Raw genomic sequence first — 12,756 nt, forward strand, 5'->3', positions numbered from 1 at the left:
AGCCTTAAGATATTTCTTGGACCATTCTTGATGTTTTATCTTATGTTTCTTGTTCAAAGGTGGTCGTTTTTCAGCCTTCCTTACCTTGGCCATGTCCCTGAGTATCGCACACCTTGTGCTTTTTGATACTCCAGTAACGTTGCAGCTCTGAAATATGGCAAAACTGGTGGCAAATGGCATCTTGGCAGCTTCATGCTTGATTTTCTGCCTCAATTCATGGGCAGTTATTTTTCGCCTTTTTCGGCCAACACGCTTCTTGCGACCCTGCTGGCTATTTGCCATGAAACACTTGATTGTTCAGTGATCACGCTTCAAAAGTTTGGAAATTTCAAGACTGCTGCATCCCTCTGCAAGACATCTCACAATTGAAAAAAGCCTGCAAGGGGCTGAGACGTCTTGTTGTAGTTTTCCTACATGTGGAATAAATGAATTGATCAAATACACGTAAGTGCCGGGATTTCTCTACTTTGTCTGCAATTTCTCCACGTGCACCACCACTACTAACGAGGACTACGGAGTGCCGACTGTTTCTTTGTATCTCACAATTTTGGACTTTTCAGAGCCCGTCAAATCTCTCTTCTTACTCATTTTGCCAAAGGAAAGGAAGTTGCCTAATAATTAAGCACACCTTATATAGGGTGTTGATATCATTAGTCAACACCCCTCCTCATTAAGGAGATGCACATCACCAGATTTACTTAATTGGTAGTTGGCTCTCAAGCCTATGCAGCTTGGAGTAGGACAACATGTATAAAAAGTATCATGTGATCAAAATACTCATTTGCTTAATAATTCTGCAAACAGTGTATGTTGTGCTATATGGTCTATTACAATGATGAATAGGGATATATTACCTCCTACAGCGATGGAGAGATGTATTAACAGCCCCCTTTATTATTATTACTACTATACCTCTTAGACCGCATCCATATACAGTACAGACCAAAAGTTTGGACACACCTTCTCATTTAAAGATTTTTCTGTATTTTAATAACTATGAAAATTGTATATTCACACTGAAGGCATCAAAGCTATGAATTAACACATGTGGAATTATATACTTAACAAAAAAGTGTGAAACAACTGAAAATATGTCTTATATTCTAGGATCCAGACACCTTTTGCTTTGATGACTGCTTTGCACACTCTTGGCATTCTCTTGATGAGCTTCAAGAGGTAGTCACTGGATTCCAACAATCTTGAAGGAGTTCCCAGAGATGTTTAGCACTTGTTGGCCCTTTTGCCTTCACTCTGCGGTCCAGCTCACCCCAAACCATCTCGATTGGGTTCAGGTCTGGTGACTATGGAGGCCAGGTCACCTGGGGTAGCACCCCATCACTCTCCTTCTTGGTTAAATAGCCCTTACACAGCCTTGAGGTGTGTTTGGGGTCATTGTCCTGTTGAAAAATAAATGATGGTCCAACTAAACGCACACCGGATGGAATAGCATGCCACTGCAAGATGTTGTGCTAACCATGCTGGTTCAGTATGCCTTCAATTTTGAATAAATCCCCAACAGTGTAACCAGCAAAGCACCCCCACACCATCACACCTCCTCCTCCATGCTTCACGGTGGGAACCAGGCATGTAGAGTCCATCCGTTCACCCTTTCTGCGTCGCACAAAGACACGGTGGTTGGAACCAAAGATCTCAAATTTGGACTCACCAGACCAAAGCACAGATTTCCACTGGTCTAATGTCCATTCCTTGTGTTTTTAGCCCAAACAAGTCTCTTCTGCTTGTTGTCTGTCCTTAGCAGTGATTTCCTAGCAGCTATTTTACCATGAAGACCAGCTGCACAAAGTCTCCTCTTAACAATTGTTGAAGAGATGTGTCTGCTGCTAGAACTCTGTGTGGCATTGACCTGGTCTCTAATTTGAGCTGCTTTTAACCTGTGATTTCTGAGGCTGGTGACTCGGATAAACTTATCCTCAGAAGCAGAGGTGACTCTTGGTCTTCCTTTTCTGGGGCAGTCCTCATGTGAGCCAGTTTCTTTGTAGCACTTGATGGTTTTTGCAACTGCACTTGGGGACACTTTCAAAGTTTTCCCAATTTTTCGCACTGACTAACCTTCATTTCTTAAAGTAATGATGGCCACTCATTTTTCTTTACTTAGAATTTGTATTATGGCAAGAAAAAAGCAGCTAACAGTTTATTCAGTAGGACTATCAGCTGTGTATCCACCAGACTTCTGCACAACACAACTGATGGTCCCAACCCCATTTATAAGGCAAGAAATCCCACTTATTAAACCTGACACGGCACACCTGTGAAGTGAAAACCATTTCCGGTGACTACCTCTTGAAGCTCATCAAGAGAATGCCAAGAGTGTGCAAAGCAGTCATCAAAGCAAAAGGTGGCTACTTTGAAGAACCTAGAATATAAGACATATTTTCAGTTGTTTCACACTTTTTTGTTAACTATATAATTCCACATGTGTTAATTCATAGTTTTGATGCCTTCAGTGTGAATGTACAATTTTCATAGTCATGAAAATACAGAAAAATCTTTAAATGAGAAGGTGTGTCCAAACTTTTGGTCTGTACTGTACATGTTAATGAATACTATGTATATATTTTTACATATGTTAAATTAATCTATGGATTGATCCTTGTATACCAGTTTTATATCTATCATTTTTTTGTGTTATGCTTATTTGTATATTGCCTATCAGTAATTTATTACATCATTTTCCAGGTATACCCACCCCTTTTTCCTTATCTGTATTGTCACATTTTTTAGCTTTAAATATACACTGCTCAAAAAAATAAAGGGAACACTTAAACAACAGAATATAATTCCAAGTGAATCAAACTTCTGTGAAATCAAACTGTCCACTTAGGAAGCAACACTGATTGACAATCAATTTCACATGCTGTTGTGCAAATGGAATAGAAAATAGATGGAAATTATTGGCAATTATCAAGACACACCTCAATAAAGGAGTGGTTCGGCAGGTGGGGACCACAGACCACATCTCAGTACCAATACTTTCTGGCTGATGTTTTGGTCACTTTTGAATGTTAGTTGTGCTTTCACACTCGTGGTAGCATGAGACGGACTCTACAACCCACAGAGGTTGACCAGGTAGTGCAGCTCATCCAGGATGGCACATCAATGCGAGCTGTGGCAAGAAGGTTTGCTGTGTCTGTCAGCGTAGTGTCCAGAGGCTGGAGGCGCTATCGGGAGACAGGCCAGTACACCAGGAGATGTGGAGGGGGCCGTAGGAGGGCAGCAACCCAGCAGCAGGACCGCTACCTCCGCCTTTGTGCAAGGAGGAACAGGAGGAGCACTGCCCGAACCCTGCAAAATGACCTCCAGCAGGCCACAAATGTGCATGTGTCTTCATAAACGGTTAGAAACCGACTCCATGAGGGTGGTATGAGGGCCCGACGTCCACAGATGGGGGTTATGCTCACAGCCCAACACCGTGCAGGACTCTTGGCATTTGCCACAGAACACCAGGATTGGCAAAGTCGCCACTGGCGCCCTGTGCTCTTCACAGATGAAAGCAGGTTCACACTGAGCACATGTGACAGACGTGACAGAGTCTGGAGATGCCATGGAGAGCAATCTGCTGCCTGCAACATCCTTCAGCATGACTGGTTTGACAGTGGGTAAGTAATGGTGTGGGGTGGCATTTCTTTGGAGGGCCGCACAGCCCTCCATGTGCTCGCCAGAGGTAGCCTGACTGCCATTAGGTACCGAGATGAGATCCTCAGACCCCTTGTGAGACCATATGCCGGTGCGGTTGGCCCTGGGTTCCTCCTAATGCAGGACAATGCCAGACCTCATGTGGCTGGAGTTTGTCAGCAGTTACTGCAAGATGAAGGCATTGAAGCTATGGACTGGCCCGCCTATTCCCCAGACCTGAATCGAATTGAGCACATCTGGGACATTATGTCTCCGCTCTTTAGTTCAGGTCTGGGAGGAGATCCCACAGGAGACCATACGCAACTGTGGCGCCCCTGAGGATTCAGTCGCCACAGAGGTACTGTACCTCACCCAGAGGTGTGGCATCTCCTTCTCTCAGGTAAGGATGGAGTACTGCCCAGGACCCCAACACCTGCACTCAACACTACTCTACTCCAGGCAGGCTGGATGGGCATTATGCACTTCTTTTGCTGCCCCGTCCCTGGCTGGAGTGGGGGGAACCAGAAGTGAGAGGGAACCAGTAGTGGGTGTGGGTGGGGGACGCAGACCAGGGGAGCACTTGAATAGGAGGTGTATATAAAAGATGAAGCCATCTTAGAGGAGTAGGTCAGTAAGTCAGAGGAGGAGAAGTGAGAGGAGCAAGGGCTCTGCAGGAGCTCTGCTCGGGAGGCAGGCTCGGCCTGTCATGCCCAAGGCTGAGAGAGGAGTGGGAGCTAGGGAGGAAGGCTCCAGGAACAGAAGGGATCCCAGGGGCCGCAAGAAGGGAACCGGTCCCTGGACTAGCCGAGTTACTTCAAGTCTCGGCTGGAAAACCGGAGGCTTCTGCACTTTCAGGGTGCAATCTTTATTAGATACATAAATATCAGAAATAAGTACTCAAGTCATAGCATTAACACAAATGGGGGTAAAGAAGGAGTTAAGTGGTAGCAGCACAAGACTGCTTGTGAACCCCCATACATCCGCATTATGTGAGTAATTTGCGGGGTGGGGACTCCTAAGGTAAGGTACCCATCATAATCTAGAAAAAATGGCTAGGGAACAATCAATTATACGTAATAACCAGGACCGAGAAAAGTCCATAATCACATTTAAAGTTCCACAGTCCAAGTATATATGAGTAAAGAAAAGGAACCTTACCAGAGGAGGTGGGACACAAGACTAAAGTGCTGAGTGCAATAGACCCATGGGATAGAGTGCCTTAATGCGCGTTTCGCCTGAGTGAATGTGGCTTCCTCAAGAGGCTGGGGCAATGATGCGTGTGAGGACCTTAAGTATGTCACTTCCGTGGTCATGTGACGTGTCACATGACCAACTAGTGGTATCAGACTTCCGCATAGCGGCGCATGCGCCGTAGGTATCCTGTCGCGCGCGTGCGTCCAAGCTGTCACGCCCACCGCGCGTGCGCAAAGCGCACAGAGCAGGAGGCTATAGACAGCGGGGCGCGCGCGCTCCGAGGGAAACCGACGGTACGCATGCGCACCACGTCAGCCAGCATATTTACAGCAGATTATATAGCTAGAGTGTGAAGCAAGTCTATCATTATAAGGTATACACAGACAATGGCATAAACATCCAATACAATTCCGCAAGACATAAACAGCGTTGCACATAATGGAAGTTCATGTTGTATTCTCAGATAGCATAAAGTCATTAGCGACATTACTCATCGCATAGTTATTATAATATTGCAGACAAGGAATGTTCCTCCCAGTAGCTGAAGATGAAAAAGTAAAAACGGACCTGATCACAGAAGCACTCTGTACAAAGGTGTACAACGCATCATCACTGAAATAAGGATAAAAATGTAAAAATTAGCACCAATATAAGAAATTATACGGCTAAAAACTGTGTTAAAATTAATCACATGGGATACAGTTACAGAGAAAACAGGAGAGCAGTGGCAATAGCCATGCTGGATCATAAGAACGCGGCGAAGCAGAGAGCCTCATTTAATCCGCGTGGGCTAACCGTGTCCAGAGTGACCATCCATCTCGCCTCCCTTTGGGCTAACCGTTGTTTAATGTTTCCACCCCGGGAGCCGAGACGCACCACTTCTATACCACGTATCTGCAGTGACCTAGGATCACAATCGTGTACTGCCTTAAAATGAGGTGGTAGTGTCTTCAGCTCCCGGGGGTCGGACACCGTCCTGGCCGCGCCAATGTCCCGCACGTGCTCACGTACCCTGACACGAAGTTCCCGTGATGTCAGACCTATGTAGATCAAGTCACACCCACAAGTCGCATAATATATGCTACTCCTGACTTTCTCCTTGGTTTAGTATGTTGTTGGAGTAGAGTCTATGCTGACCTAGTTCTTATGGTTCATCAGCTATGTTTACTCTTGGGCATGTATCTAAGGCTGTTCTATGTTCACTTTCAGGGTGCAGTTGCCACATTCGCACCACCAAAAAGGACACCAAGCCAGGTCCGGGAACTTCAAGTTGCCCAGAGGGATATCAAGGTACCCGATCGGGACATTGTGTGGGGGGGCGCAGGGCAGGAGGGAGAAGACCCAGCGTGGGAAGTCGGCTAAGAAAGGAACATACAGAAAGGGGTCCCGTTAAGTGCTCTTGAAATACTTGGGAGAGCGCTGAACCCCGGGCTGGTAAACGCAACGCGACTGTCAGCTGAATAGTGCCACCTGAGGAACCTAAATAACTGTGAGTAAACTCGGATGACTGCACCTCACTGTTTCTGTCAGTTATTTCTACCACGCTATCGCTCCTGCACTACCACGCCCAGCATCACCATCTGCACCTACACTGCCCTGGAGCCGTGCTCTGCCTGTGGAGAGCCGCACCAACCCAGCTGCCCTAACATCTGCTCTGGAGGTCTGCAGCAGCGCTGGTACCCATTAGCAGGAGCCACAGGTGGCGTCACGAGACAAAAACTGTTATTCATCCCTTCAAGTAACAAACCCCTTTTAAAGAGTGACCCCAGGGTACGGGCCCGGGAGCCGACTGCCGTAACATCCCAAGAAGGTAAAGGCCCAGGTACCGAGTGTCCCCCCCATATCCCCCTGGGTGAGTCACAACCTCATCAGCAGCATGCCCAGGCATTGTAGGGAGGTCATACAGGCACGTGGAGGCCACAAACAATACTGAGCCTCATTTTGACTTGTTTTAAGGACATTACATCAAAGTTGGATCCGCCTATAGTGTGTTTTTCCACTTTAATTTTGGGGGTGACTCCAAATCCATGCCTCCATTGGTTAATAAATTTGATTTCCATTGATGATTTTTATGTGATTTTGTTGTCAGCACATTCAAATTTGTACAGAACAAAGTATTCAATGAGAATATTTCATTCATTCAGATCTAGGATGTGTTATTTGAGTGTTCCCTTTATTTTTTTGAGCAGTGTATATATGTATATATACACTTTAATAATTTTGACATTAATAAAGATGTTTTTTGGCCATAATGAAAAGCTTTTTTTCTTAGGGATTTATTCTTAATATCCTGTTTGGAATTAATTAAATAAATTGTGTGTATAGGTGTGTCTCTTTATTTAAGTTTAAGCTTTTTTTTATTAAGGGTGGGGAAATTTTAATATCTCCTTTTCCCACAAAAACTGAAAAAAAAAAAGAAAAGAAAAACACAGCTACACACATTTTGCATACCTATTTCAATATTCTACTTTGAAAATGGTACACCAAATAACCATAATGTGGTCTGCATTTTTAGGCAGTGATTCTACCCCATAACATTATTTTTTACATGGTCCTTTTTCGCCAGGATGAATTCATGTGAACTATCCCAAAAATTTGTAAATCTTGACATTTAACTTTACAGGTCTGTTTTCTCAAACCTTTTTAATACACGCCACACTAGTATTATGGGTAGGCTATTATTAAATTATCCTTTATGTCCACCACATGAGCCCTGCCAGTGTCTTGAATTTCTGGTTGATGCTATATTTTTTCTTGTCTGGCTTAGTTGGTCAACAAAGTTTAGAAATGAGCAAAAACATTATCCTTTTGTCCAAAATGTATGGTAAAACCAAACATGGCATAGGCAACGAACGTGGTGGTACAATAGAAAAAAAATCAAAGATAAAAGCCGTTAGCAGCACCACTGACACTGCTGGAAGCAAAAGTCCTGGCATTAGTAGTATCAAACACAAATCACATTTGTCCTCCTTTGTCTCTGCTAACCATACTAGTTGGGAGGAAAAGGAGGGCGTAATGTAGTATATGTCCCATCACTCATATTAATCACATGATGATCTAGTCTCTGACATCGACACTATCAGCAGGAGTCAGTGTTCTGCTCAGTCTACTTCCTCCGCCTCCATAACACTAAATATTGTACAAAACAGAAAATCCAATCCGTCACTGACACTTCCTTAACACACTGCACCCTGGGACCTAAGAAACATATTACATCAGAATTATTATTATTTATTTATATAGCGCCATTGATTCCATGGTGCTGTACATAAGGAAAGGTTACATACCAAATACAGATACAGTATCACCTACAGTAAACAAACTAACAAAGATAGACTGGTACAGAGCCCTTGCTGGCTTACATTTTGCAGGAATGGGGAAGGAGACAGTAGGTTGGGGGGTTGCGGTAGCTGCGGTGTTGTTGAGGTGGCAGCAGGCAAGGTCATGGAAGGCTGTAAGCTTGTATGAAGAGATGGGTTTTCAGGTTCCGTCTGAAGGATCCAAGTGTGGTGAATAATCAGACGTGTTGAGGCACAGAATTCCATAGGTTGGGGGATATTTGGGAGACATCTTGGAGGCGATTGGGCGAGGAAAGAATAAGTGTGGAGGAGAGAAGGAGGTCTTGGGAGGACCGGAGATTACGTAAGGGAATGTATCGGGAGATTAGTTCAGAGATGTATGGAGGAGAGAGGTTATGAATGGCTTTGTTGATCAGTGTTAGTAGTTTGAACTGGATACCCTGGGCAATTGGGAGCCAGTGAAGGAATTTGCAAAGGGGGATAACAGAGGAGTAGCGAGGCGAGAAATTAACTATTCGTGCAGCAGAGTTAAGGATGGACTGGAGGGGTGCGAGAGTGTTAGCAGGAAGGCTACAGAGGAGGATGTTGCATCAGAATAACTTTTTCCAGTTGATTTCTTGGAAGAGATGAACAATCAGCTTTTTTTTCTCAGAAGACAAGGGGCCTGAGGAGATGGACAACACATTTTTAATTCCAAGCTGTGTTGCCGGTCTGGATAAATTGGAGCCATATAATTAATTTTTTCATCTCCATATTCTGAGAACTGTAATTTTTTATTTTTTTTCATCGACAGTAACATGAGGGATTGTGTTTTGGTGGAACAAATTGACGTTTTCAGTTATATCAATTAAGGTAACATATGATTTTAGATTTTTATTTGTTTTTTTACATGTCAGTATGATGAAAAAGCATAATTTGTTTGCGTATTTATCATTTCTTTTATGGTGCTCACCATATGTGATAAATAATTTGAAAATTTTATAGTTTGGGTTGTTCTGGATGCAATGATACCAATTATGTGTACTAATTTTTTTTTTTTTTTTTTTACAGTAAAGTTGCGTTTTATGTGTTTTTTTCTTCCATTTTTACAAATTTTATTGAATTTTTTTTTATACTTAAATTAATACCAGAACAGAACTTCAATATTTTTCATTTTAATTGCGGGTCTTGTACAGTTGAATAAAGTTTTACATTGACACAGCCTGTTAGATCCTTATTGCAGAGTCTGAGGCCACTTTCATATGTTCAGTATTTGGTCATTTTTTTACATCAGTACATTTGTAAGCCAAACTCAGGAGTGGAACAATTAGAGGAAAAGTATAATAGAAACTCGTCACCACTTCTGTATTTCTCACACACTCCTGGTTTTGGCTTACAAATACTGATGTAAAATACTGATCAAATACTGAACTTGTGAACGTGGCCTTGCAGGCTACTATACTCTGAAGCCGTTACTATGGGAATCAACTACACTCAGAATTTATGATTGTCATCCCACAGTCCTGATATGATTAAAAAGGGAGCCCTCTCTCTCTCTCTTTTAACCATCAAGATGTCACTGTCACGATTGATAGCAGCACTTAGTGGGTTTTAATGGCCATTATCATTGTTAAAACTGTGTTCAATGCAACAAGGTGTCAGTTATCATTTACAGCTCACACCCGCTGAGTTTTTCCCTTTGTGTGTGTGCTACTTACTTAATTCTAAGTGCTGTAACAAAGCAGAGCTGAGATTTATTATTTATTTATTATATAACGGCCTTTGGCTCGATCTTGAGTCATGGCGACTTGATGAATCTGTAGGAAGATCGATCTTATGCAAGCCTCGATAGGTCCAACAGGTTCTTCTCTGCCATTATGTTCATAGTATCAAGGCATTGGGTTGCTGGTCTTCCTCTTTGCCTTGTTCCTTTCATTCTTTTGACCATAATGTCCTTCTCCAGCGATTGCTTTCTTCGTATGATATGTGCAAAGTAGGCAAGTCATACCTTGGTGATCCTTGATTCAAGTGACATGTCTGGCTTTATTTGTCCCAAGATTGATTGTTTGTTCTTCTTGCCATCTATCGTATTGATGAGATCCTTCTCCAGCTCCACATTTCGAATGGGTTGATTCTTCTCTGTGTTGTTTCTTTATCATCCAGGTTTCACATCCATATGTTACTACAGAAAGACCAGAGTATGTAGGAGCTGTGTGTGAGATTTAAGACCCCTTAATGACTGCAGTAAAATACGGCTTATCAGTGGCTTTAAATGGTTAAAATACTATTAAAGTGATCAGAATAACAGTCTAAGTATTGTTTTCAACCCATAGGATTTTCTCACTTAGATCTCTGAAGAACACAATTCCCTTAGAAAATAAGAAGTGAATTATAAGAGCTTTGTAGAAAGCAGTGCTACCAAACCTCTTTTGTTATATTTTATGCCTGTCAGGCCTTTTTAGATAAGAGTCATAGACGAAATAGTGTTAAGAGCAATAGTAGCATAGGTAGATGGGTATTTTACATGGTTACATAATTATTTAGGTTGAAAAAAGACATCAGGTTCAACCTTTCTCCAACAGTTATGCATTATCTATTGCTATTATAAATTAAAAGCTAAATTAATCACCACAACTCATATCTGAATTTGGTCATTGCTACAGTATAAGCAGGGAATAATGCATGACATAGTGAGGTTTAAGATTTTATTAATGAAATTATATAGATTAAATATAAATAATAGTTAATAATTTAATTCATCTAATTGAAATGGATGGGTAGTTTGTTTTGAAATGGAGTGCCTATACCAGAATTTGTGGCAGGGATGACTTGTACATTTTCTCCAGGTATCATCCATCAAAAATGACCCATATATGTCTGTGTACTTGAAGAAATTTGGTAATCAATTTTTTTTATACTTTTATTACATACATTTTTATTATTTTTTATAGATATCAAATGTACAACTTTTTGAATTGTTCCTTCTATTTCTGAGGTTTACAAATCAATGCTATTTGATTTGATGCTTCCATACTGTCTCATACCTCTTTAATGTCTATTTAATATATTTTTTTCATATCTTCTAGGACTGAACAGTTTAATTTCATGCCTTTCAATGCATTTAACAAAATACCAGGTCGATACAAAGATGGATGTTCACCAGGGTAACAACATTTCTGTGTTCATCCTCATTGGATTCCCAACTCATCCTCAGATACAATTTGTTCTCTTCACTGTCTTCCTTATAATATACATGTTAACCCTTATTGAAAATGTGATCATCATTGTAACGATAAAAGTGAACTTAACTATACACAAACCAATGTATTATTTTTTAGGCAGCCTATCTCTCTTGGAAATCTGGTATGTTACAGTGACGGTACCTAATCTCCTGAATGACTTTCTAACTCAAAACAGAAAGATCTACTTTTTTGCCTGTATGGCTCAGTTATACATTTTTATATCCCTTGCCTGCACAGAGTGCTTTCTTTTAGCTGTTATGGCTTTTGATAGATATGTGGCAATATGTATCCCTTTGCGCTATACAGATATAATGAGTAACACTTTTTGCTTATATTTGGCAGTCGGCTCCTGGTTACTTGGATTTTCAATAGCTATAGTAAAAGTTATTTTCATTTTAAGACTGTCCTTTTGTGGTCCTAATGTTATCAACCACTTTTTCTGCGATATTTCTCCAATTTTGAACTTAGCGTGTACAAATGTTTCACTTGCACAATTTGTAGATTTCATTCTGGGCATGATGGTCACTCTAGTCCCTCTTGGTTTAATCATCTTTACTTACTTGTGCATTATTTTGTCAATTCTTAAAGTATCAAGTGGAGAGACAAAAGGCTACTCTACATGTGCTCCACATCTTGCAATTGTTGCAATTTTTTTTTCGACAACATTTTTTATTTATGGCACACCAAACAAAATTGGTCCGTATGATAACAACAAATATGTATCTATTCTTTATTCAGTTTTGACTCCACTTTTGAATCCAATCATCTATTGCCTTAGAAACACAGAGGTAAAGAAAGCGCTGAGAAACACTGTTAGATTTTGTGTCAAAGGATGATAATGGTGTTCTAGTCATAAAAGTGGAATAAAGATTAGAAATTGTAGAATATACTGTATGTGTAAATTATCTAAAGCTTCTTCACTCTACATCAGAAGAAAGAAAAAAATCACAAACATGGTAAACAGAGATGATCGATTGTGTCAAGATTCAAATTTTGCAAATCATGTGGAATTAACAGGGAAATTCGATTAGAATTGAAGTTATTCAATGCAAACTGATGGTTCTTTATTATAAACATAGAATGTAAAATAAAATGAATATTTTTGTCACCACTCACATGTCCTACTCCCCCCCATCCAACCCTTTGATCCTCCACACCATTTCTTTCTGCCTTCTCCCACCACACGCATCAACTTCTGCCTGCTTCTTCATATGCTGGGGCTTCTGAGGTCTCCAGTGCATGTTGTGACGTCACAATGTTATGATGTGTGTTGGTTAAGGTCTACTCAGCATCTCAGGGGATACACATTATGTCATGATGTGTATTGCAATAGCACAGCACACAGTGATGTCAGAGTCCTAGTCAGCTTTAGATGCAGGCTGAAGAAAGTCTGCATGATTGCGGAAGGA

General features: G+C 41.4%; 1 protein-coding gene across 1 annotated transcript; it reads left to right on the plus strand.

Annotated features, from left to right (window-relative positions):
- The first annotated feature begins 11,253 nt into the window (after window positions 1–11,253).
- Window positions 11,254–12,183, plus strand: LOC141257184 (olfactory receptor 6B9-like). The gene has a single exon (XM_073671455.1). The coding sequence runs from the start codon at window positions 11,254–11,256 to the stop codon at window positions 12,181–12,183; it is 930 nt and encodes a 309-aa protein (XP_073527556.1).
- The last annotated feature ends 573 nt before the right edge of the window (window positions 12,184–12,756 follow it).

The sequence above is a fragment of the Phyllobates terribilis genome, unplaced genomic scaffold (genome assembly GCF_046119375.1).
Source record: "Phyllobates terribilis strain yellow unplaced genomic scaffold, ASM4611937v1 Scaffold_1__5_contigs__length_1240528914, whole genome shotgun sequence".
NCBI classification, from domain to species: Eukaryota; Metazoa; Chordata; class Amphibia; order Anura; family Dendrobatidae; genus Phyllobates; species Phyllobates terribilis.